This window comes from Myotis daubentonii, chromosome 17 (assembly GCF_963259705.1).
Source record: "Myotis daubentonii chromosome 17, mMyoDau2.1, whole genome shotgun sequence".
Lineage (NCBI taxonomy): Eukaryota > Metazoa > Chordata > Mammalia > Chiroptera > Vespertilionidae > Myotis > Myotis daubentonii.
Genome location: NC_081856.1, coordinates 19,160,379 through 19,188,031, shown reverse-complemented (window position 1 = coordinate 19,188,031; position 27,653 = coordinate 19,160,379). Strand labels below are relative to the sequence as shown.

The window sequence follows — 27,653 nt, the reverse complement described above, 5'->3', positions numbered from 1 at the left end:
ATACTTAAGGGTAAATGGTTTGCACTTCTCTTCCCGAACCAGAGGGTAAATAGCTTAAATCACCTACTCAGGTAGACAGGTAGCAGAAATCCAATTAGTGTCATTTGCCAACCACAGCCAAGGACAGATGAAGTTGAGGGAAGAAATCTCATGTTGGTACGTGAGCATAAAGCTGATGAATATTCTATTGAGATCCTCCCCTAAACGCCTAGCCTTTGAAAAAAATCCCTCAAAATGGCCTGGGCTCAGGGCGGCGGGTCAATGGAGGAAAAAGGGAGATGTAATACTTTCTTGTTTTGTTTGTTTGTGTGTGTGTGTTTTTAAAATACTTTCAACAATGCCCTAACCGGTTTGGCTCAGTGGATAGAGTGTTGGCCTTCGGACTGAAGGGTCCTGGGTTCGATTCCGGCCAAGGGCATGTACCTTGGTTGCGGGCACATCCCCAGTGGGGAGTGTGCAGGAGGCAGCTGATCGATGTTTCTAACTCTCTATCTCTCTCCCTTCCCTCTCCCTTCTTCTCTGTAAAAAAATCAATGAAATATATTTAAAAAAAATATTTCAACAATAAAGAATTATTAAAAATAAATAAGATAAAATAAAATAAAACGAAGGTCTAATGTGCACTCTCCCTCCCAGGAACACGCCCGCTCCTCCCCCACTGCTTTCTTCCCCCCCACCCCCACCCCCAGGCATGCATCTCCTAAACTCTAAGGAACCCCATGAGACTTGCAACCAGGGCAGTAAGGGACAGCAGCAGTTTGTCCCAGATAAACCCCCTGAACCATCCCAAGGCCCCCTTTTCCGACTTCCTGGTGAGCCAAAGCAGCCCCACCGAGGCTCATTTCCCCAGCCCTTCCTTGTTTGTCTGTCCCCAGCTTGAATAAATGTCCTCTAAAACTCACCTGGACTTGTGTTGTGAAATTTTTCCTGCATGAAGTTAAGAACCGACACACTACCGGCTGGCCCTAGGCAGACCCATTCAAGGCCAGGTCTCCTTTCCAGTAATAGTTTGAGGGTACACCGTACACCTTTTCAGTTTTTACAGTCTGACTGACAGATTAGTTCCCATTGACTATGGCTCATCTACTTCCCAATAGAAGCACTCAAGTGCTGTTCATTATTAATCTGATTCTCTTAATCTTTAGTTCCACCTCACAGATTTTAAAAACAGCACAAATAAAATCAGGCCTCTTACCTCAAAGCAGGGGAGTCTGAAATTCCAAAGGGAAACTCACCCAAGTCCATGGGATGCAAAACAAGGAGCCAGTGGGGCACAATGGGTCCATGCTGGTACCAAGCACAATCCGGGTCTGCAAGGTGGGCCTGGGTGGGCTTCCTTGGAATCCTGCCGCACACCAAGTAAATGTCAACATGAGAAATGTGCAGCCCTAGTAGGTTTGGCTCAATGGGTAGAGCGTGGGCCCACAGACTAAGGGGTCTCAGGTTCGATTCTGGTACCTCAGTTGCAGGTACAGGAGGCCACCAATCGATGTTTCTCTCTCTCTGTCTCTCCCCCTCCCTTCCACTCTCTCTAAAAAAAAAGAGTCAATGGCAAAATATTCTTGGGTGAGGATTAACGACGACAAAAAAGAATTGTCCAAACCTGTAAGAATTTTTTACGAGTTTATTTTAACCAAACTGATGACAGTTGCTGGGAAGCAAAATCTCAACAGATTGAGAAAATGCTCCCACTAAAAACTTTTCTAGTTCAATTCTAAGTGCTTTGTGATTCTTGTTTATCTTATTCTTAAGAATTTATTTGAAATTAGAAGGGAAGCTCCTACAATCTTATTTTCATGAAAAAGAAAGATCAGTATTTTAATTATAGCAAGGGAGAGAGTTTTTAAAAAGCTGAAAATAATCACTCATGAATATATATGTATGTGTGTGTGTGTGTGTATATATGTATATATATACATATATACACACACACACACATATATATATATATATATACACACACACACATATATATATACTGTATATATCTGGCTGGCCTCTTTGTACAAGTCCTCAGAATACCTTTCCATTTCCTAGATGGGATTCATGAATTATTCAATAAAGCCAATTAGATTTTTTAAAAAATCCTCACCCAAGGACATGCTTAGAGAGAGGAAGGGAAGGAGAGGGGGAGGGAAGGAGGGAGGGGGGAAGAGGAAGAGAGAGAGAAACATTGGTGTGAGAAAACTGACTCCTGCATGCCACCCAACCAGGAATAAAACCAACTCAGGCTTGTGCCCTGACTGGGAATGGAACCCACAGCCCTTTGGTGTATGGGCTGACATTCCAACCAACTGAGCCACCTGGCCAGGGCTGAATATATTTTTAAGTGCTTACTATGAGTTTATCACTTGTTAGGGCAATGGGTGATAAGGAGTGGGTAGATTACTTTTTATTTTTAGGCATCTCCATGAATGTCAAATATTTAGCCTTCCAAACAACAAGTCTTATTTCATCCTAATTTGTTTTTCCCTTTTTTGAATGAGTCACATCAAAGCTTTGGTTAGCATGAAGTAATTGGTGTTAGACAAAAACAGAGGTAGCCTAATTGTAGATGATTAATTGTTGTTGTTGTTTAAATAGCAGGCTCACAGTGGTCACCAGGTCACCAACAGACTTTTTTTTTTTTTTAAGATGTTTTTATTGATTTTAGAGAGAAAGGGACAGAAAAATTGATGAAACATCAACCTCGATTGGCTACCTCCTGTACGCCTCCTGCTGGGGATCAAGCCTGCAACCTGGGCATATGCCCTGACCGGGAATTGAACCAGTGACCTCTGGGTGCACGGGTTGACACTCAACCACTGAGCAACACTGGCCTATAATTTCTTTTAGGCTTTTTTGAGATTATGAAAGTAGCTTTTTCTTTCCTGATTGGCTGGGGCCTGGGACATCCAGCAAATAGCTTACAGTTTAGTTTTGGAGATAAATATTATAAATAACAGAATGCAAAACAAGGTCATCCTGTTAAGTGCCCATTGAGTGGTATAGACCCTAAGTGAGTGATGGCGAACCTATGACACGCGTGTCAGAGGTGACACGCGAACTCATTTTTTTGGTTGATTTTTCTTTGTTAAATGGCATTTAAATATATAAAATAAATATCAAAAATATAAGTCTTTGTTTTACATGGTTGCAAAGATCAAAAAATTTCTATATGTGACACGGCACCAGAGTTAAGTTAGGGTTTTTCAAAATGCTGACACGCCAAGCTCAAAAGGTTCGCCATCACTGCTAAGTAATATAATATTGTATTGCATAGAGGTCCCCGAGCTGAGCTATTGTAGTCTGGACAGGTCGCGAGGACTGAGAAGAGGTCTTCTGAGCTGGGAAGCCCTGGGTGTAAATGTTCAGTGGTGGGGAAGTTGGCTGTATGTTGTGGTTACTGTACAGTGAGGAGACCGTCTGTCGCCCAGTTGTGTGCACAGAGAAAGTTGGAGATCAGGTGGAAAAAGTAGGTGAGGGTCAAATCCAAGATCCTGAGTTCTTTGTGTTGGTACCTAGATGGCAATGAAAATGAGAAGCATCGCCCTGGCCAGTTTGGCTTAGTGGATAGAGCGTCAGCCTGCTGATTCAAGGGTCCCAGGTTTGATTCCGGTCAAAGGCAGGTACCTTGGTTGCGGGCACATCCCCAGTAGGGAGTGTGCAGGAGGCAGCTGATCGATGTTTCTCTCCCATCGATGTTTCTAACTCTCTATCCCTCTCCCTTCCTCTCTGTAAAAAAAAAAAAAAAAATCAATAAAATATATTTTAAAAAAAATGAGAAGGGTCATTGAAGAGTCACCAAGGACCTGGTGACTAAATGTGAGGATTGAGAGGGAAGAAGAGCCAAGAACAAGAGTGTTGCGCTCAGGAGAAAGTGATGTTGTTAAAAATAGAAAAGTCAGAAAGGAGAACCTGAATGAAGTGATGCCAGAGATCACTGATGCTTTTTAAAAAAATTCCCGATTTCTCTGTGTGGGGGCTCCTAACTGGACACTAGTTTCCGTATAGTCCTTTGAGCCTGGCAGAATGAAATGGAATGTGGAAGGGCATTTAGAGTTCTTGAGGTCACCTGGCCTAATCTCTTCATTCTACAGATAAGGAAATTGAGGGCTTCAGATATTATGACTTCCCCTAAGGTCACACAGATAGGCAGGCTGGCACAGTTATCTGAAGTTTTCGTAGCGAAGGTTATTGTGTATTCACCCTGCCTGATAGCAAAGTGACCCTTTGTGTTTCCCCACAGCAATTAAATTAGCATTGACTTGATTCCTGAAATAGTTTTTCACCTTCCAAAATCAAATACATTGATGGTTAAAACAATTCCTTCTGAGTGGTCTGATTCCCCCCCCCCCCCCCCCCCCCCTTATCCATACATGCAGTCGCAAATCTTTTAGTACACGAATGGGCATGAATGCCAAACTTGGCCTGGGTGGAATGGGTCTCCTGAATTCGCGTGTGACTCATCGCCCCCGGAGAATGAGCCTAGCCAGCGCCTTGAATACCTGAACTCTGTTTTGTGAAGATGTCGAAACCAGTCCTACCCCTTAGCTGGAACCTAGGGGGAGTGCCTTCATTTTCCCTTCGCTAGCCTCTCTCCTCATCTTGCCACCATGGCTCTCGGCTTTTCCCGCTTTGCTGGGTCAGTGTCCTGCCCTTTCTCCCTCGGGATCACGCTCCCACGGGCCTTCCCACCTTATTTATTTAGGACCTTCCTTGCACACCTGGACCTCAGCTCCTGTCGGGCTCCTGGCCTCTAGGGTGCTAGGGGCGGAGCTGAGTGCGCAGAAGCCCCGCCCCTGGCTTTGGGCGGGGCCCGCGGCGAAATGGCGCCAATGATTGGTGGGGCGGGGCTTGCACCGCCGGCGGGCCCTTCCCAGGGGGCGGGGTTCTGGGTGGGGCGCACCGGCGGGTGCGCTGGGGGCGGGGGCAGGAGCCCGGGGCGGGGTGGCGCAGCTGTGGCGGCACTTCCCGCTGGCCACGCGCCGGGTGCGGGTCCGAGAGGTAAGCGTGGGGAGAGGTCCCCGTGGCTCGCGGGCCGTTGGAGGGGCTCCGCGGGCGCGCACGGTGCAGGTGTGGCGGGGCCGGCCCACCCGGTGCCACTTCAGCGCCGCGGAGCGCGGAGCGCGGGCGGGAGGGCGGCCCCCGGCTGGAATCCCCCGTGGGAGGGAGGGTTACACCGGCTCGGGCTGTAGCTTTGCAGCACTTGTTCGAGGCATTAGCTCCGGGATAGGAAACACTTGCCCCGCACACCCTCTCCCCAAATCTGGAGAGACCTCGGGGACTGTAGACATTTTATATTTAAAATATATTTCTAGTTTGTGGTTCCGGACTGTAGGAGATACTCTGTAATGAATGAACTTGCAGTGCGTCTTTATTTTGACTCAGTGTTGTTCAGTTTGCAGAAAGAGTGAGGCCAATAATGAACTCTTATTTAAGCAAGGACACCAGGATTTACATAGGCAGTGTCTGGCAGAGATTAAGCGAGCAGGTTTTGAAGCTAGAGTGCCTAGGTTTGAATCTACTGATTAATTGTGGAAACTCTGGGCAATTTGCCTAAATCCTCTATGCCGTTGTTTCCGCCTATGTGAAATGGGGATAATAATAATTTCACCCTTATAGGACTGTTACGGAGGTTAAGTGAATTAATACTTAGTGCCTGCAATAGTGCAAAATAACATTGGCTATTTTCTTTATTATGCATTCACGTGGGCATCAATCTTCAAAGTTGTCACCACCATTTTCCGCAGAAATGTTGCTATAAATGCTGCTCGGGGATTCGTTTGGAACAGCTTTCAAAGACTGAGTTCCACCAGAAAAGTACTCATGACTATTGTCTCATACTAATGATGTGCTCCTCCACCTTGTTCCAAATCAATTTCTATGGTTCAGGAATCTGAGTCTTGTAGGTTGTTCTAAAAAAAGAGGGGTGAAAAAAGGCAGCACTTTCAGAGTGAGTGTAGCCTCATTTTAAGCACCAAGCTCTGGTAGGTTTGTCTAAAAGAAAAGTCCATATTATTTTACTGTTTTTTTAATCCTCACCCGAGGATATTTTTGCATTGATTTTTTTTTTTTTTTTGAGAGAGAGAGAGAGAGGGAAAGACAGAAATATTGCATTGATTGGTTGCGTCCTGCAGGCGCCTGTAATGTGCCTTTGAACGGAATCGAACCCGGAACCTTTTCTCCGCAGGCCAGTGCTCTATCCACTGAGCCAAACCGGCTAGGGCAAAAGTTCATACTACTTTATATAGAACTTATAAGTTGTGCTATTTTGGGTGGGTGCTTATTTGTACTATTATTGTAAAATGAGGTAAACCAGAATAGCCAAATGCCCAAATGAACTAAACATCGTAGGAATCTTAACTTGCCACATAGAATCTCAGGGATTCTGAAAAATCTCACCAGCTGCCCTTGACTGATAAGGATGAGGCCCAATGACCCGGAACCAATAAATGGCAGAGCTTAGACTAGAAGTCAGCTCTGCTGAGCAACAAATTTAAAACGAAAAGTACGATTTTACTTCTGGTTTTGATGAGACTACTATTTTTATTTTTGACATCTTTGTGGTGCTGGGAATGTTTTTTTCCCCTCTCAGCAGCATCCTGCGTGGTAGCTTAATTGCATGATTCATAATCATTCTTCAGCATCTTTGATTTAAATCGCAAGTCTCAAAGTTGCTACATCAATGATTGCTTTGAGAGCAAGATGATTGTCTTCTTAAACTTTGTACAAACATGTTCTAATAGAGCTTTGGTTTTGTTGCTTTAAAATGCAGTCCTTTCTTTTATGTAGGGAATTTTAACAGCCAGTATAAACAAATTGACCTAGTAGGCAGTTTGTTATCACTGTGTTATTGGTGAAGTTTTCTTGATTGGGTAGGATAGAGTCAGGAAGTGGGACATTGAAGTTGCTGCCAACTTCAAAAAAGCATCATGGAATGAAATTACATGGAGATACTGCTGTGTTAGTTGCTGACTCTTTCCCAGTTCCTTGCATAGTTCACTCCCTCACCTCTAGGTGTTTGTTTAGATGTTACTATCTCAGTTAGAGCCTCCTATTTAAAATTCCATGCAACCCCACTCCTTCTGTAATATATATTTATCTATTGATTTACTTGTTTATTATCTATTGTCTGCCACTAGAGGATAAATTCCATGAGGGCGGAGGCGATTGATTACCAGTTGTGTTGACTGCCTTGTGCTAAGTGCCTAGAAACAGTGTCTGCCACCGGAAGGTATCACATGCATGGATCTGATGCAGACATTTCCAGCTAGGGCTGGAAATTACTTAAGCCAATTCCCTGTCGTTTGCCCTGTTTTCTCCTTCCCCCATGTCTAGTTATTTCTCGTGGTTATCCAGAAATAAAAACCTGGAGGCAATGTTAATCCCTCTTTCTACCTTGCCCTCCACATGAAATAGCTTCTGACTTATTTTTCCTTTTTGTGATTTTTTTTTAAGAAATCTGCGGGTCATATTGATGCTAGGCCTATTTCTCCTCCATTTCTCCCATTCTCTACTCCTGCAGCTCCTTACTTTGAATTCCCTTTTCAAATGTCTTCACATCCTCACCTTTTCAGAATGAAAAACCTGTCATTCGGAGTTCTTTACAACATGGTCTCAAATCCACGTTCCCCTTTCTGTTTTTATTAATGAGCAGGTCGTTTCCCTCAAGTGGGCAGGGATTCAGACAAATTGCCAGCCTTTCAAACCTCCCTCACATGTAGCCACCATTCCAAATACCTAGATAAGTTCAGTTGGAAGTGGCTTTTCCTTCCTCTCAATTCTAGTGACTTTTCACAGCTTTTTCTAGTTTGAATTGCAATTCCTTGGGCATTTGTCTTTTATTTTTGCTACAGATAAGGACAAAAAGCATGTACCACAAATTCCAGTTACTTTTTTAAGGAAAAATAAGACACATCTCCACCCCACTTAACTGATTTTAAATACAAATGAACTTAAAGTTCTATTTGATAGTCCTTTAAGTCATAGAGCTTCTGTAATCATTTCTATAAAATGGATAGTTAAGGAAGAAGGCAGGGAAATTCAGTACTCAATAAAAAGATGCAAATACAGATATTGAGATCGGGGTTCACAGAAGCGAGTAGGTGTAGGGAAAGCAGTATACTCAACACCCATGTAGATGGACAGGCAGAAGTTAGAAAATAGACACCGTAAACGCACTCAGGAAGCCATCAGGACAAGACAGACTTCATGGAGCAACGTTTGCAACTTCGGATTTTCCTGTGGGGTGTCATTCCTAAACTTTATTTAGTTTCTGCATCTCGACACAAAGAATCCTGTCTTCCGGCTTTGTGTTCTGAGCTGGGTAGGACTGAATGTTCTTTCTGGGCGGTGGAAGTAGTTTACCTTCTTTCCCTTCATTGTTTAACATAATAAAATATTCATACCTTTTCACTTATTTTCCTGGGTATATGCAGAAGACATTTGCCAGAAGCTTTTGGTCCTTTAGAGAAAGGTGATAGACATAAAATACTGGAGTTGGGCTACTGTCGAAGCTTCCCATTTTAAGTTTGATACCAGCGTTTGGCTTAATGTACTCTGCTTCATTTTTCATTACGAACATATCCCTGTGCATATTCCAATTGAGTGATGAATGTTTTTATTTTACTTGTGATTTTTCCCCTTATAGATTAAAACTTGTTTCTAGAACATATGTAGACATTTCAGCAGTTTAATTTTCTTTTCTTTTTCCTAATTGTTTCCCAAACCTCTGCTGGGGTTTTCCCATTTGAGGGCCCACATTAGCCTCACTCACTTACTTTGTACTTGATTTTGAGTACTTTCTAGTCTAAGTTTATTTTACTGTTCTTGGGATGAAGCTGCAGTTTGTATTGATAGGAAAGATTTGGTAGGAAAAACATACATAAAGCTTTTAATTTTCAAAATGTTAGAAGTTTAAGGTAAAATTCTACTATAATTTAAATATGTAATTGGTAATAATTTTTCTCCTTTGGGAATTTTTTTTCTAATGTGCTAACCAGTAAAGTTTCACTGTCAGAAGAATCTGGAAAGCAAATATTTGCTTTGGCGTAAAGTTTCGCACTGTATAAGCATCTGTGTTTACCCTGAGTTTTCTTTGTTTTGAAAAAGCCTTTGGTTAAGGGTGTTATCAGATAGGATCATTCATGCAAATAATAAAAGTTGAAGCACAAACTAATTACATACACCTAGCACATGATAAGCATGGTATAAGTAGCTGTTAAATAAATCGATATTTTTAGGGAGAATTTCATTAAAATACTATAGCATATTAATATACGTAATAATGGAATTGACCTAGTAAAGAGGGAGAAATTGATGATTCAGGAGATCGATGAAGGAGTGATGCACCAGAATTTACTTAGTTGCATACTTTGTCAAATTGGAATTTCCAAGTGTCTCTCTCCACCTGTTTGTTGAATGAAACATTAAAAAAATGTGTATTGGGGCCTACTAAGTGCAGGGCAATGAATAAGTCACCTTTTCTACACTCTAGTCAGGGAGGTTCTCCACAGGGAAGCAGTATGCAATCCTAGATGGTTACAAATGCTGAAATGGAAAAAACCCAGGATGATGACAGAAGATGAATTTGGAGAAGGAGCACTTTAGTTAGTGTGGTCATGAAGGCTTGTTGGAGGAAGTGACATTTGAACAAAGTCCTCAGTGGGAAGAGCTGAAGGAAAATCATTTAAGGCAGAGGGGACACAGGTACAAGAGCCTGGAGATGGGACAGGGCTCAGAGTCTATGGGAACTGGGAAGGGGCTGCTCTGACAGGACTTGGTGGCTAGAGGAGCCAGAGGCCCTGGTGGAATGCAGCTGGAGAAGGAGGAAGAAGTTAGGCCATGTAGGTGCTTGTGGTTTGTTAGCATCCATTCAGAGTTTTGATTTTATTCTAAGAACAGTGGAAAGCCATGGAAAGAGTTTAAGCAAAGGCGTGAAACGATCAGACTTACAGTGATGAAAAGGCAGCGCTACTGTGGGAAGGTTGGATTGGAAGAAGGTTGGATTGGAAGAAGGTTAGAATGGAAGAAGAGCCCTAACTGGTTTGGCTCAGTGGATAGAGCGTCGGCCTGCGGACTGAAAGGTCCCAGGTTCGATTCTGGTCAAGGGCATGTACCTTGGTTGCGGGCACATCCCCAGTGGAGGGTGCAGGAGGCAGCTGATCGATGTTTCTCTCCCATCGATGTTTCTAACTCTATCTCTCTCCCTTCCTCTCTGTAAAAAATCAATAAAATATATTTAAAAAAAAAAAAAGAATGGAAGAAGAGATGCCAGGTTGGAGGGTCTCCCAAGAGACTCTATAACGTGCTGGTGATTTGTTTTTGTTTTTGGTGCCTGCTTAATCTGAACTCTCCGAACCTTCTGTCAGAACCAGCTGTGCCCTAGGCTTCCTGGGGCCTGTCGGATTTTACCTCTGCAACGGTGTGAATTCCCCCTTTGTTTCCTCTTGCCTCAGCTGATCACCCATCCACCTGTCGTCCTACCAATGGTCACAGTCCTCCGGGAATCATCCTTGAGCGTCTTCTGTGTTCTGCCTGGAAGATGCACTGGGAGTGTGAGTCCCAGTGAAAAAGGGACTGCCCAGGGAAGAGGGCAGGCATTGTGGTGATCAGGAACCCAGGAGGATGACCTTGGGAGGTCAAGGGCAGAGCAGAGCATTGCAGCTGCACTTACCAGCCCTACCCTGTCAGTTCTGGAATCAGAAGAGGGATGTGTTTTCATTTGGAGTAAAGTTAAGCCCTTCCTTCTTATCCTGGCAGTTTCGATTCGATTCTCATGTTGGAAAACAAAGGCCTGTCAGCGTTTACTGCTACCTCCTCACTCTGCCCTTCCTTAAATGTATGTAATAAAGTGGAGCCAGTCTCATGGAACCAACAGACTTTTGTTCAAGTTCTTGGACACACTTATGGATTGCTGGGTGCAGACTATTCACCTACATTGTATCTCAATATTTTGCACATATTTTATTTTTAACTTTTATATCACGTTATCAAGAATCAGGATAGCCGTGGCTGCTTTGGCTCAGTGGATAGAGCATCGGCCTGGGGACTGAAAGGTCCTGGGTTCGATTCCGGTTAAGGGCACATGCCCGGGTTGTGGGCCCGATCCCCAGTCAGGGACGTGCGGGAGGCAACCAATCAATGATTCTCTTTCATCATTGATGTTTCTATCTCTCTCTCCCTCTCCCTTCCTCTCTGAAATCAATAAAATATATATATATATATATATTTTTTTTTTTTAGAAGAATCAGGATAAATAAAAGGTATCTCAAATTAGAGATGAATAAATCTAGGAAAAACTAGGATTGCTTTGTGGTGACAGAATGAGGGAAAAATCAAACGGGAGTGGGGTGGGAATTAGAGGAAGGATATATCAGTAAGAAAAACAGGAAAGGTTATAACTGATTCATCATGTGATGTGTGTGGGGGGGTGGGGGAGGGGGAGCGCGGAGAAGGTTACTATGCATCTTCCACTGGCAGAGCCTGTTAGATTTTTAAATCTGTTCTGCAATTAACTTAATTTACAATATGACAAAGATGTGCTTTGTTTCTATTGAAACATTTTGGATGTGCTTGGAGCTAGTATTCTGAGAGGCGGAAATAAACAGATATAGATTGTTTACTATTAGAGTAGCCTTTTAATAAAACAACCAGTAGTTTGGGGTCAGAATCTCCTGGGGAAAGTACTTTTAATGTAATTTAAAATGAAACCCATCCACTTGTCCTGTTCTCCCCTCAGGAATAATTCTGGTCCTATCCCCACCCCAGTTCCTCTCGTTATTCTCTGGGTCAGTTCCCCGTTCCCAAACCTGTTCCCATGCCAGTCCCCTTGACATGCCCAGGGTTTGTACATGGTTTTCGTTTGTCTCTTCCTCGAGGGGCCCTGTCAGCTCTCCCCTTTGGGGTTCTTGTACCCCCAACACCCAGCACTAGTCCTGTTCCCCTGCTGAAGAAAACTTGTAACTCTTCCAAGCCTAATTCCTTCCCTTTGGGACAGGCTTGCTCTTCATTTTCCTTTATGCGTTAGTGTGAATCGCCAGAGGAGCAGAGGGGGAAGAGGCCAGTGCCCCTGACTAACTAGTCAGGTATCGCCTGTGTTAAAAATTCTCGCGGCACACCGGTTGAAAATCGCTGTTCTGAGAACTAACATCTAACACATCGCTTACTCTTTACAACAACTCATGACGTATCGTTATCCTGGTTTTGCAGATGAAGAAACCTAGGTGATGAGAAGTACTAACACATGGTCACACAGCTTTGGTGGCAGCCCTGTGACCTGAATAGAGCTCTGACCCGAGAGCCTGCCTTGCGCACACTGTCCCTCGATTTCTTAAGATATCGCCGCATGCATCCCCTTCTTCTACGTAAATCACCTTTGGAGGTGCAGAGTGAGGAGAAGGGAGCACTGCGTGTCCATTGGGAATAGGGTTACAGACAGCAAACCACGCAGAAGGAACGCAGCGACCCAGTTCTGCCAGCACGAGGGGTCAGGCTTGTGCAGCTCTAGGTCAGAAATGGCCCATCGTCCTCTTGAAACATCACACATCGACATCTAACCAAGAGCTTGGTTCAGAATGGGCTCTGAATGTTGGTCCCATCACAAGCACAGTCATGGGCGACATTAAAAATGACAACAGCCAACACAACAATAGCTGTCCGGTGTGAATGAATCAAAGTGATACCTATTTTTTTTTTTTTTGAGGTCAAAATGGCAAAAAATACATTTTTTTTGGTGTGCCACAGAATTTTAGTAATTAGTTTATGTGTGCTGTGAGATGAAAAAGCGTGAAAATCGCCTGGCATTAGTGTTCAATAAATGTTAGTTTCTTGACTGTAACACCGTTGACGTTTTGGGCCAGATAATTTTCTGTTGTAGGGGCTGTCCTGTGCGCATCGTAGGATGTGTAGCATCCTCCATGGCATGTAGCCAATAGCAATCCTCCAAGTTGTGACACCCTAAAATGTCTCCAGACATTGCCAGATGTCCCCCTGGTGAGAACTACTGTAAATGTAGTACTTACCAGCTATTATATGACCCTTGCAAATCGCTGCCCTCCTAAGGTCTGGCTGGCCTTTGAAAGTTCTCTTCCCATCGGACCCGCTTCTTTTTGTCTTTTGGAGCTTGTCTGAGTTGATTCACTAGCTGGATGTTAAAGTTAGTTCCTCCATTCTGGGTTAGTATCTCAACTTGGTCTCCTTAGAGTCATGGGACCTGCTCCTAGGCAAGCCAGCTGCCCCTGGGAGCCAGCCTGCAAGATCATCTTGTGACTCCCCAGCAGATTCTTTTTGTGATTCTCCTTTGAAAAGCCTAACCTCCCTCTGAACCCCCACAAAAGCTCCAACTTTTAATCCCACATGAGCGACGTAACTTTTTGTTCTATTTTTTCTTAGCTGTGGGGGTTCTTACATCAGCCCTCTTCTCATTCTGTTTTATTTGGCTTTGTGGCCATAAGATAATTTTGTATAATTTAAATTGCTTCCGTTTTATAGAATAATCATACACTAAATTTACAGTAATAACAGGGTTGCTTTTTCATAATGTCAGTTGTAACCACTTAAAAACAAGTTTATGAACCTGCTTCATTGCTTCTCAGGGGACTCTTCAGAGGCAGTGTGGCACAATGGGTAAAGATCCTAAAAGCTGATCACCTGGGTTCAAATTCTGACTCCACCACCTGGAGCAGGCAGCTTCATCTTTTTATGCTTCTGTTTCAACTCGGTTTCCTCTCAGTAGGTAGAGCTGTTGTGAGCAGCAGCCGGATTAAGGCGCACAAAGCACAGTCTTGGCTTATAATAAGCTTAGCCACTAAGTATTGAATATTGTGAGGTTGCCAGTTTGATTTAGCTTGAAGGAAAGAGAAACTTCACTGAAGGAGAGGCATGTGGTGTAGCAAACAAGTCCAAATAGGTTTTGGAGTCAGACAGATTTGGACTTGAATCCTAGCTCTGCTGCCTGTTAGCTGGATCCTGGCGTGGATGGGTGATTTTATCTTTCTACGTTTTTCTGGAATAAGATGGGTGTTCTGACTAGCGGACTATGTTTTGGGTCTCCAGGGATTAGCATCAGTTCAGAGCTAGTGCCCAGTAACTCTTGGAAGGATTAGGAATTTCCCGTTTCCCAGTGGATGGTCACCCTTGTGAATGGATGCAGGTCTCTCTGGAGGAAGGGAGGTCTGGAGAGAGATTGATGGGATCCATTGTGGCCCTGCAGAGGGTCACAGTGATCTTATATTTAGTCTAACATTCTCGGGTCTAACATCCTTTGAAAGTTCTTCCATATGTGCTTCCTCGGACTCCTGCTGGTAAAAATTGTTAAGATTCTGCAAACTTCCTATATAATAAAAGCCTAATATGCAAATTGTCCCCTCGACCTGGAGTTTGAACAGGAGTTCGACCAGGGGAAGGGAGGGCCCTCATCTTGCCCCCTTCCCTGGCCACAGTAGTGGTGGGGGCGGCAGGCAGTCAGGGGAAGGGAGGTCCCCTGGCTGGCAGCCAGCAACCACTAGGGATCCTACCTGTGCACGAATTTCGTGCACTGGGCCTCTGGTTTTAGTATAAAGGCATCTCCTTTCAGAGTAGGCGCTGAACTTCTTTCTGAGTTCTGTTGGGCTCTAACTACCGTTTTGAGGCCGTGAGGGGTGATGGGAGTAGGTAGTGAGGAGACTTGGCATCCCTGTGTGAAACAACTTGGAAGGGTTTATGTAGGGCAGGGTTTGGGAGGCTGAGACTCCCGAGACAGGTGTAGTTGCCGCTTTCAGTAGGGATGTTCAGCTGAGTATGAAGTTCAACATTCTTAGCCTCATTGTGTTTGCCCAAGTGCCTGCATCTGTGATTCAGGATCATTTTCCTTTCCAGCCACTGCCCATGTGTCAGCATGAGAGACTTTCCAGGGTTGCATGTTTAACTGGCTCTGCAACACTTAACCATCAAATTTTGGTCTTGATCCTTAGTCCTATCAGCTTAGCAGTTCTAAGACAAAAAAAAAAAAATCTAACAGCCATAGATTTCCCACCCACCTATGTGGGAATTCATGACTTTCAATTTGCCATCTTTGTGCTTATTCTCAAAGACAACCAGAAGCAGCCCAGCCCAGGTCACAGGCTTTGAAATAGCATTTCCATCATCCACGTGGCCTTCCAGCACCTTGCCCACCCCTATATTCCGTCCTGTGACACCGTGGGAGGCAGTTTGAGTGATGCCATCTCTGTGTGCCCAGTGACTAGTTCCCTACACCCCTTACCGCACCCTTTCCACCGGAAAGTGATCAGGGCATTCATCAAACATGCATTCCATTTTTGAGGGTCTGTTTCCGGGGGTCATTCTTGGTCCCAATTACTGCATTAGTCACATGACACTCAAAAGTAATAGAAGGAGTTATGGAGTCTCTAATTTAGACAAATGCTGCTTTTATGGGGTTGTAGGGTGAACTAACATAGACAAATGCTGCACCCCAAGCTTAATAGGGGGCCAGTTACATTTCCATGTTTTCTGACAACGAATTCGACTACATATAAATCCTCCTGGCTGCATTTCCAGCAGCAAATCCAACAAAATAGGTTTTATGTGTGTTTTTTCAGTTTTTGACTGTTTTTGTTTTGTTTTTGTTAATCCTCACCCGAAGCTATTTTTGCATTGATTTTAGAGAGAGTGGAGGAAACAAGGAGAGACAGAGAGAGAGAAACATTGATTGGTTTCCTCCTGCATGGGCCCTGACTGGGTGAGCCTGCAACCGAGGTACATGCCCTTGACCAGAATCAAACCTTGGACCCTTCAGTCCATGGGCTGACGCTCTGTCCACTGAGCGTCAAACCTGCTAGGGCAAAAGTAGGTTTTGGTGATCTTAAAGGAAGCCCCCTTCTGATCAGTTAAAATTCATTATACCTGAATATTCCATGCCTGCAGATAGATACTTGAAATCATTACTTGAATGTAATTTATTTACAATGATCACATCTGTCAGAGTGACTTCCTGAAATTAATCATGGAGAGGGACTGGCAGACTAACCCTTTAAGGCAGCGGTTCTCAACCTGTGGGTCGCGACCCCTTTGGGAGTCAACGACCCTTTCACAGGGGTCGCCTAAGACCATCGGAAAACACATATAATTACATATTGTTTTTGTGATTAATCACTATGCTTTAATTATGTTCAGTTTATAACAATGAAAATACATCCTGCATATCAGATATTTACATTACGATTCATAACAGTAGCAAAATTACAGTTATGAAGTAGCAACGAAAATACTTTTATGGTTGGGGGTCGCCACAACATGAGGAACTATATTAAAGGGTCGGGGCATTAGGAAGGTTGAGAATCACTGCTTTAAGTGGTATTATTTCGTGTCGGTGGTGAGTATGGACTGCTGTGTGTAGCAAAGGTGATATCAGTGTGACATCTTGAGTCTTTTGTCCATAGGTGGAATGATAATATTAGTATAGTTGTGCTTTTTTCTGAATTAAGATCTATTGTAACATCTCTAATCAGGGGTCCAGTGCATCAGAATGATGCACAGTTGTTAAAATGCAGCATAGCACAGTGGTTACGAGTCAGGTCTCTGGAGCCAAACAGCTGGGGTTCAAATGCTGGATAGGCGAGTTATTTAACCTCTCTGTGTCTCAGTTGCCTCATTTGTAAAATGGGCAGAAATGGTTACCTACTAAATAGGATCCCAATCTGAAGCAAGCTTCATTTGTTTGACCTGATGCTAAAAGTCTGAAAACCATACCTGGAAAAACCCTCCTTTGAATCCATCAAACTAGGGATCTTTTAGGTGAGAGGTAGCCCTTAGTCCACATGAACTGTGGTGTAGAAGCTTCCAGAATTTCTTAGCAGTAAGAAAGGTGGATGGGATGCAAATGTTTGATTGTGGTTTATCTCTTGAAATGGACATAACAGAAATTAAATCTCTCAACCTGGACCGAGACTTAACGATCAAAAGTAAATTAATGGTATTTTAAAGATTGTTTTGCTGATCAGTTTTGTTTGTTTTTTTCTGTCGGTTAAGGTTGCATGATGGAATTTGAACATTACCTCAAGAGGTTTTATGTTTTGGAGTAGCGGATTGTGTTTGTCCTCTGCTGACCGTTGCTTCGGACTCATTTTCTGGTGTCCTTTTGAGGCCTTACACCCAAAGGGATTATACCATGGACTACAAGGAAAGCTGCCCAAGTGTAAGCATTCCCAGCTCTGATGAACACAGAGAGAAAAAGAAGAGATTCACTGTAAGTATTCAGGGGAAAGCATATGGGGGGAAAAATGGAATATAGAGAATATTTCCATTTCTGCTTTTCTTTCTTAATCTAGAATGTCCTCTGCCAATGTCCGCAAATCCAGATTTTACGTATCTTTCCAATGCTGTATTCCATTACAGTACACAGGGACGACTTTTTCAGTGCAGATTTTTGCCTGTTTACTTAACCCTTGGAGAAACTTATGACACTTTCTGACAGACCCTCTTACCAGGAAGTGTGCATGCCTGTGGATATAATTTTATGTGCACTGTCGGGGGGTTAATGGACCCAGAAGTCATTGGTCCCACATTAAGAACCACTATCTAGAAATTTCCGTAGTGCCTTTCTCAAAATTTCCATAGTATCTTTTTTTTTCATAGTATCTTTCTTTCATTTTTCTCATAGTATCCTTATGACGTTTATTATTTTCTACCTCAATTTAAAAAATATGTCATCCAGTCATTTATCTCTTTTTTTTTACCTTAGAGGCAAAGCTCATTTCTAATTTTACTTTTTACCACCATAGTATCTATTATAGGGCTTTATAAAGAATAAACACAGTGAATTTTTGTTGAATCAGTGTATCAGTGACTATTATTGGAGAACAGTCACTTTTCTAATTAGTGTACTGAAACATAGACTATTGCTGGCATCTGCAGTTGATGAACTGACTTGTCTGTTCTGCGGTTGGGTTGGCTCTCAAAGGCTATAGAGCCCACTGAGGCTCTGGCATGCCCTTTGCCTGCTCCTGAATCAAGTGATCTACCCCAGGCTCTGCCCAGGGGGTCACCTGGCCCTGCTAAAGATGCCCTGTGACAAGCGATTTTCAACTCAGTCCATTTCACAGGGGAGTTGAGGAAAGCTGAGGAGTTAAACTCTTTGACCACTCCACTCCGCCTTCTTAAATAAGTGGAGCTGGGACCCCCCCCAATGGTGGTTTTCTCTCAAAATCCCAAATAAGGAGCTAGAAACAGCCCTTCTACCCTCTCTGCTCCCTCCCATAACACCTCTGCATGCTGCACCAAAGCCCAGAGCTGAGATACTATGATGTGTGTCTGACAGTTTGCTCCCCCTCAGTCTCTGTGTTGGTAGTAATATCTTCTTTTTTTTAAAAAAATATACTTTATTGATTTTTTACAGAGAGGAAAGGAGAGGGAAAGAGAGCTAGAAACATCGATGAGAGAGAAACATCGACCAGCTGCCTCCTGCACGCCCCCCACTGGGGATGTGCCCGAAACCAAGGTACATGCCCTTGACCGGAATCGAATCCGGGACCCTTGTGTCTGCAGGCCGACGCTCTATCCACTGGGCCACACCGGTCAGGGCGGTAGTAATATCTTAACAATCAGTGTACATTTATCCCACATTTGTATAAGCAAAATTTAGAAATAACACATTGATGGTAAGAGGTCAGTATACCTTGGATGAAATAGTGAAATGTGTGCAAGTTTCCCTTCCTTCCCCATCCTTACTTTGACCTTTAGGCCATTCTCTCCTTCAAGGGCATAAGCTCTTGCCAAGTTTGAGGGAAGTTCATACTTCACCAACATTGTCAGTAGGTTATCTCCTGTGTCCTCCTGTTTTTCATGGTCAAGGTAATGCTCACATGTCTTTATATAGCTCTGCACTATGAAGCTTCTAACAGAATTGCATCCTAGGATGTCTTGACTTAAACCAAGTCTAAATTATACTTTCATTTATCCACTCAACAAATAGTCATTGAGTTTCTTTGTTATGCCAAACACTGTTCTAGGCAACTGGGGTACAGCAGTTAGCAAAAATGACACAGCCCTTGTTCTCAAGGAACTTACATTCTATGTTGAGGCAAGACAGACAATAAAGAAGTATTTTTAAAATTCAATAAGATCATTTCATATTGTGATAAATATACTCTTTCTGTGTAATCTTGTGATTTTTTTGGTAAATTAAAGTATTTTTTAAAATTTGAAGTTTTTGTCTATTGATTTTTTAAATTAGAACTTACTCAATAAACCCTTGTTAATCAACCCTACTGCTAATTAATAATTCACAGAGCTTTATCTGAGCTCCTGTAAATATATTTGTAGCAGAACTGCTTCAGCCTGGAACCCAGGCTTGGGTTCTAGTTTGGCTGTACTTGGGTAGTGATGGGAAGCCAGCCACCTTACAACACCAGGAATTGGCACAAGTAATTCAAGAAGCTTGAAATTGGAGAAACCTAAGTTTCCGATCCTTTTGTAGCAGTCCTGCACCAGGCCTATTCAGTCCTGAATGATGTATGAGGTAAATATGTAGTCTAGTCTTAGAAGCATGGCTCACCTTCACTGGCACCTTGATCAGGTTCTTGACCCTCTACTTCTGCACACTCTCCATGTGAGCAGTGTCATCTTACAAACATTTCTGACTTCTTACACCTAATAGCTTCCTCTAAGACAGCAAGATACGTACCTTCTTGGTTAGGACCAGAAGAGCCATATCACCACCCTATGGCTCCTGTCGGGTGCTCTTTTCTGTCAGTCTAGATCAGGGGTGGGGAACGTCCAGGCTGCAGGCCCTATAACAGTGATGGCGAACCTATGACACGTGTGTCAGAGGTGACACGCGAACTCATTTTTTTGGTTGATTTTTCTTTGTTAAATGGTATTTAAATATATAAAATAAATACCAAAAATATAAGTCTTTGTTTTACTCTGGTTGCAAATATCAAAAAAATTCTATATGTGACACGGCACCAGAGTTAAGTTAGGGTTTTTCAAAATGCTGACACACCGAGCTCAAAAGGTTCGCCATCACTGCTCTATAAAGTCCTCAAAATCATTTGGTCTGACCTTGCCAAGGCATTAGGGGTGAGTTACTTAAATGTTTGGCTCAAAATAGCAGGCTAATTTTTAAGTTGGTGGTTTTGTATGGCCTGCAAATGGTGTTATAAATATCCAAATGGCCGTTGGCAGAAAAAAGGTTCCCCACCCGGGTCTAGATGGTTCATCACTTAGGTGTCTGATACTAGTGACTGTTTCACTTCCCAGGTGAATACTTAACTCCTCCCACTGTTGGCCTGTAAGTGTGATTATATCTTAAACGATACTACAGAATTCGTTCAGTACAATCACATACTTATCAGGGAGTTCCTTTCCTCACGGTATCATCTAACTATGAACTTGTGAGTATAGCTTACCAATCTTTCATAGGGAAGGATAGTTTATACATGTTTGCCCATCTTCCAGAATTAACCTGGTTTACTTTAACTTGTCTAACAGATTGTGGGCAATTGTATTATAAACCCCAAAGCTACTCCTGTCTCTTTCCCCTAGTCTTATATACTGTAAAGTGATGAGATTGGTAACACAAGCCGTATATCAGTGTGTCTTTTCTCATAAACCTGGATTCTTGATATTTTTCTCTTTAGAAATGATATATTTTTTGGGGGGGGTCCCAAACAGTTTTCTTTACATTGGCATATTAAATTATAATGTGAGAGTATCTATGGGATGAATTGTGAGAGTGGATTCTATAATTTAACTGTTGATTTGATATTGATTCTGATGCACGGTGGGCATTAGAAGATTCAGATCTTATCTCACAAGTCTGTGTGCTTGGGCAAGTTGCTTAACTTTTTTTGGCCATTTACTCATATGTATAGCGGGGGGCGTAATATTTGTTCTGCTTACTTCATACGGTTGTTGACTATGATTATATGCAATTATGTATATATGAAAATATTAAGGTAGGAGGAAATCTGAGGATAAATTCTTAGTTTGAAAACTACCATGTAAAAGATGACCTGGGAGAAGGAGAAATAATAATTGAGTATTTACTATGTGCCAGGCATCACTTTTAAAAATACTTTATAGTTTCAGGGTAGTGGTACTACTGGAGAAGAATAGAGAATATCTTCAGTTGAATCTATAATGTCTTATTCTTGGCAGGAAAATCTGAAACAAGAATGGCAAAATAGGATTCATTTAAATAATGAGTACACGGTATTCACTGTGTTATTCTTTGAAAATTATAGACCTATTTCATAGCATTTTTTAAAAATAAAAGGCCACCTTTCAACAAGATAAAATAAGTATTTCAGTTGGTATGCTTGTGTATCTTGGAGAATCACATATAAACATTTATGTCTAATATTAGTTTCATGAGTATGAAAACATTCACATATTTAAATAGTTAATGTTTTTTTGCAGTCAAATATTGTGTTATTTTTATTATTTTTTTGTTTTCACAGGTTTATAAAGTTCTGGTCTCAGTGGGCAGGAGTGAGTGGTTTGTCTTCAGAAGATATGCAGAATTTGATAAGCTTTATAATACTGTAAGTAATGGTCACTTTACGAGGTTTTTATTTAAAATAAGACACCTGAGAAAACTCAAAAATACGAAAGATTTTACTTGAGTGATTAAATAATATTCAGATATATCAGAGAAGCAGAAAAGAGTAAGAGATTCTTCAAAAGCATTCTAACTTTGGAATTCTTATACAAAAGGGTGGAGAGGGGACCGTTGACAAGTTCCAAATAAAGTATTGAAAGTATGAAAACTAGATGTACAACTTAAAATATATTTTAATGTTACAGAAAATTAGAAATAAATCCTTTACGTCTACCTCTCTAATAATTGCTAATCGTCATGTTATTTCTGGTTAAATTTATTGTGTTTTCTTTTGTTACTTAGTTTTTCTTCAATGCATATGCAATTGAAACTTACTGTATATAGTTTTAAATATTGCTTAATCAATATTTAACATATTAATTAAGACAGTCATTTTTTTTCTCTAAGTGAAGTCACATTTTTGAAACAAACTAATAGCCAGTAAGAATTTGTACATGAGAATATCTTCTGTAATTTTTTCCAGTGATTTAAAAAAAAATAGTTTATATTAGAGACTGGGTGAGGGTTGAGTTGCTAGGTCTATTTGAAATTCTTGGATACCATTATGTATATGACTAGCATTTTTTTTTAATGATTGTACAAATCTGACTGTGCCTATCCCGATAGCTGGGTTATACTCAGGTAGAAATAGCATGATGGTAACATACTACCCATGCACACTTGCACAGAGGGTTTATATGAACTTAGATGAAATTTTGTTCGGTGAACTACTAATAATTGAAAATTTGAGATTTCTTTATGTATTTTGCTTAAAAGATCATATAGGCCAGACTCACCTTCTAAACATGTCTCCTTTAGTAGAACAGTAGGGAACATCATCCAAAAACTGACCAATCAGGAGTCTGCCTGAGTTCAAAGCCTAGCATCCTTAGGATGGTTTCTTTTTAAATCGCTGGTGATTAATCAGGTGGAGCGGTGATATTTGAGTATCTTTAAGGGTAAAGGTAAAGTAGGAATGTTTCTTTTGGGCATTTCCCCACCATGATCATGTTCTTTCTGTTTTTCCATCAAACATCCCATTTTAAGTATTTTTGCAGACAATTTTCTTAACATGTAGTTGGGTTTTTATTATCCATCTTCCTCATTTTTCCTGTATTTCTCTTTTTTTGTTCTGTTTTTTTTTCTTCTCGTTTCCTCGTTTTCTGTGACTGCCTTTCTCATTTTATATAACCCCTTTCAATTCTGCCTCCTGGGGTGAGGGGCAAAGACAAAAACAGTATTAATTGTGTTCTTTCAAACTATAGGAGTGAGTTTAAACTAAGCCTGATTTCCCTAAGTTTGAAAATACAAATTCTTATGCCTCTTTTACAATAAAAGACAAAAAATATAATTTCCAATCTCTAAGCATTTTAATTATCGGTTACATGGGCTTTTATGACTGTTTACATTTTAAACTTTTTATTGTAGAAATTGCTTAATACCTACAGAGGTAGAATGACTAGTACAAACACAGAAAATAATATAATGTACCATCCAGCTTCAACAATTAAATGGCCATGCTTGTTTCATCTCTGGCCCTAGCCGGCCCCCTGTAATCCTGAAGCAAAATTCACTCATCGTATCATTTCATCTGTAAATATTTTAGTATCTTCTCTAAAAAAAAAGATAAAAGTCCTTAAAAACACACACACATAACATTATCACATCTAAAACTAAACGAATGATCACGTCTTACCATCAAATAATCACTCAGTATTTATGTGACTGGTGGATAGGTCTATTAAGTGTCTTTTAATCTTCCACCTCTCTTATCTTTCCTTTACAGCTTTTTGTGGAAAAAGCAGTGTCATTTGTCTACAGACTTTTCAGTCTGGATTTTGCTGATAGCATGCAGTGGTGTAGAGTGATTAATACATTCTTCTGTTCTTTCTATTTCCTGTCAGTTGGTAGTTAGATCCATAGTTTCTGTGTGTGGGAGAGGGGGTAGGGAGGACTCTTACCTGAAGGCTATAATAAAAATAAGCATTAACCCTTATTTATGACTTTCCTGCTACAAACTTAAGTTCTTGAGGGCCTAATTGTTCCTTCTCTGGGGATAAACAAATCTGATAAATGTTTTAGAATAGCAATAGGGGGAAGGCTGAAGTAGAGAATGTTAAAAGCAAAATTCATCAGCTTTCTTAGAAAACAATTGTCAATCTGTTCATATAGAGAGAACACAAAGATCACATCTTCCCCTGAGGTAATAAATGGTGAGTAATATGTATTCAAAATTTATATACTAGATTCTAGTCTAAGCACTTGACATAAATGATTACCATTAAGCCTCACAAGTCTGAAAGGTAAGTGCTAAAATTATCCCTATTTTGCAGGCAAGAAAACTGAGGTACAGAGATGTTAAGTAACTTATCAAGGTCGCAAAGCTGCTAAGTGTTCTATTGGCACTAAATAAGATGATTAGACAGTCTATGGTATTTTATTGGTATAACTCAATATTGTACATTTGATCGTGATATAGTTAAAAGTATGTCTTACAATGGATTTTCTTGCAAATAGATTGTATTTTATTTTGGTGCATGCATAACTAGAAAACTTATAAAATTAAGTTCATATAATGTTACTTTTTAAAATTCTAGTTAAAGAAACAATTTCCCACTATGGCCCTGAAGATTCCTGCCAAGCGAATATTTGGTGATAATTTTGATCCTGGTAAGCAGTAACTTCATAGACCCAGACATAAGTGATAGTTGAAGTTTGAAGACATAGTTAACTCATTCATTGTACTGTATACTAATACAAAAGTTTACAAAGCGCCCTAACCGGTTTGGCTCAGTGGTTCAATTCTGGTCAAGGGCATGTGCCTTGGTTGCGGGCACATCCCCAGTAGGGGGTGTGTAGGAGGCAGCAGATGGATGTTTCTCTCTCATCGATGTTTCTAACTCTCAATCCCTCTCCCTTCCTTTCTGTAAAAAATCAATAAAATATATTTTAAACAAAAAAAAAAGTTTACAAAGCAAATTGATCTCATGCTTTATGAAAATAATGTCTCAGGAAGGTGTTTATTGTGTACCCAGCATTGTTTTATACACGTCACATGTTGTAATTCATTGAGTCCTCACAACAACCCTTTGAGTTGGATATTATCATCATCACTATTTTATAGATAAGGAAACCGAAGCATCGTTAGCGCCACAGACATCTAGTAAATGTCAATTTTGGAAGTTAAATTTAAGCAGTCTGGTTTCAGATAAATTTTTTGTGTTATTAAGGATTATTTGGGGTACTTTGCTAACCATGAAGGACGTTCTTTGTTACATCGAGAAGCATTTATTGAAAGTGTACTCTGTACCAGCACCCTACAAGCCTCTGAATGGGATTCTAGAAAATGTCCTATTGCTCTCCCTCGGGGAGTGTAATGCCAGAGGCTCTCAGGAATCTGGAGCCCTTAGGTCTGAAGCCCCAAGCCGGGCGCTTTTCACTAGAATCCGAGAAATCAATCCAGGTCACAAGTGGCTACTTAGAGAGAGACAGAAGTCTCCGTTTCTACCAGGCATCCTATCAGAAAAGTCCTCTGTCTGAGCAGTAGGTGAATCCTGACAGACCAGAGAGCCCTCCCTCCACACCATCTTACTTCCTCAATGCATTTGCTTGTAACCCCGTAAAACCCATTAAACCTGTGCTTCCCTACATGTCTGCTCTCTCCGGTCGCATTGCTCTCTACTAAGTAGCTCTTCCGTTGCTTATCTTTACTGCACTTTTTCCCATTCTTCCCCTCCAAACCTTTTCACTGTACTGTGTGGAGTTCTGCCCGCGATGAGCAACCTTCTCTTTATCCTTCATCTTTTTCATATAACTCTCCCTTTCCTACTGTAGTTAAAGCTTAGTTTCCCCCCTGAGGCTGCAGGATGACCCCGTGTAACCCTCTCAACTGGAAGCTCTTTGTTTTTTTTTTACACTTTATGAACCTCGGGATCGGTGAGGATTCTCACTTCCCCTAGTGTATGTAAAATCTTTATTCGCATTTGTAACTACGTCATTCACAGGGAACTAGAGGCTGAGCCACTCTCCCAAGCCTCACAGCTAATATGTGGAGAATTACTCATCCAGGTTTGTCTCTCTCATTCCCTCACTCTACTCTCTGCTTAAAGCATGGTGCCTTTAGAAACAAAACTCATAAACTTCTGTGCATTTTCCTTAAAAATTGCTTGTTTGGAACATTACAGAACTCTGACCCTGTTTCCTGATCTGAAAGGCGTGCATGAGGGATAAAGGATCTCCGTGGTCCCTCCGGGCTCTAAATATCCTTTGATCGCGAATATAATCAGGTCACTCTGACCACCAGTAGCCGTGTTAGGACAGAAAAACCTTCAGTCAAAATTTGATTTTTTTTTTACCCCTTGTCCTATAGTCTTGGAGATTGTCTCCTTTTGGATGATTTTTTTAGAAGCACTGAAATGACAAATCTTTATAGGTCAGTTTAATACTTATTCTGGAGACTAAAGCTTTCGTTTTATGATCTAAGCACTATGTTCTTTTGGATCTCTAATTAAAAACTCTTTTGGATAACAGCAGATACATTCACATAAATTCTTTTTTTTTAATAATTTAAATTTATTTTTAATAGAATATTATTAAGTTTTATTTAAAATACATTTTATTTTACTCAATAGTATAAGAAAAAATACAGTAAAATTCTAAGTAATATACATAGTCACATAAATTCTTAATTGGAGAGATTTTAAAAATATCTCTATTCTTCTTCTTTTTTTTTTTTAATCCTCATTCGAGGATATGATTTTAGAGATAGAGGAAAGGAGAGAAAGAAACATTAATGTGAGAGAGAAACATCAATCAGTTGCCTCACATACACACCTCTACTGGGGGTTGAACCCGCAACCTTTTGGTGCATGGGACGATGCTCCAACCAACTGAGACACCTAGCCAGGGCTCCAACTATAATTGTTTTTTTGGATTTTTTTAATTGTTTCTATTTATTACTCTCTATACCCTTAACCTGAAGCCTGGATTCCCTAGTCCAGTGGTTCTCAACCTGTGGGTTGCAACCCCTTTGGGGGTCAAACGACCCTTTCACAGGGGTCGCCTAAGACCATTGGAAAACACATATATAATTACATATTGTTTTTGTGATTAATCACTATGCTTTAATTAGGTTCCATTTGTAATAATGAAAATACATCCTGCATATAGATATTTTACATTACGATTCATAACAGTAGCAAAATTACAGTTATGAAGTAGCAACGGCAAATAATTTTATGGTTGGGGGTCACCACAACATGAGGAACTGTATTAAAGGGTCGTGGCATTAGGAAGGTTGAGAACCACTGCCCTAGTCCATTGTTATCATCGCTCTCCCATCTACTAGGCTTGGCGATAGAGTAGTATACTTCTTCCTTTCTTCCAGAACATTCTCCTTCCTTTCCCTATAAAATGCCCCCAGCTTTTTTAAAAACTCAGAATTGCCCCTAAATTCTGACTACTACTGATCTTCTTTTTTCATTACTGACTTCTTTTATTTATCTTCTTTAGGGCTTTCAAAACCGTTTGCAGTCAGTAATGAAGTGGAAAGACAAGTAGCACTTAGTGCAGCATGGGATACAGCTCCCTGAAGAAAGCAAATCACTCTCTCTTACCCGTCTCCCAGTATCAAATGTACCATCAGGAAAAATCCACAGAACAATTCAGAGATGTTTCCATGTGATCACTAGATTTTATTTAAATATCTCAAATATAGTCATTCCTTTTAGTTCTTCTATGTTACTAAATCCAGTTCCTGAAAACAGATTGTCTTTCAAGTACAGTTTTTTTAATATATTTTTATTGATTTCAGAGAGGAAGGGAGAGGGGGGGAGAGAGAGAGAAACATCAGTGATCAGAATCATTGATTGGATTCCACCATTCCCCCCCCCCCCCCCCACTGGGGATCAAGCCTGCAACCTGGGCATGTGTCCTGACCAGGGATCGAACTGTGACCTCCTGGTTCATAGGTCGACTCTCAACCATTGAGCCACACCGGCTGGGCAAGTATAGTTTTTTAGTGAAAACCTCACATATGCTGAGGTTACTACTGTCTGGTGACATAAAGAATGCCCTTGGAAGAGTTTTACAA

At 41.2% G+C, this 27,653-nt stretch overlaps 1 protein-coding gene across 9 annotated transcripts in view; it reads left to right on the top strand.

Annotated features, from left to right (window-relative positions):
- Positions 1-27,653, top strand: part of SGK3 (serum/glucocorticoid regulated kinase family member 3) — a 109,834-nt gene that overhangs the window by 44,697 nt on the left and 37,484 nt on the right. For 4 of the 9 annotated variants that reach the window (XM_059672997.1, XM_059672995.1, XM_059672996.1 and 1 more), the window contains exons 2-4: positions 16,990-17,206; positions 21,423-21,506; positions 24,160-24,232. In XM_059672997.1, coding sequence (XP_059528980.1) covers positions 17,129-17,206; positions 21,423-21,506; positions 24,160-24,232 — 235 coding nt within the window. In that variant the 5' untranslated portion in view covers positions 16,990-17,128. Of the gene's footprint in view, positions 1-4,888; positions 4,987-10,439; positions 10,539-10,572; positions 10,823-16,989; positions 17,207-21,422; positions 21,507-23,734; positions 23,776-24,159; positions 24,233-27,653 lie in introns of those variants that run through there. The other 5 variants (XM_059672993.1, XM_059672992.1, XM_059672994.1 and 2 more) reach the window with 5 other exon arrangements.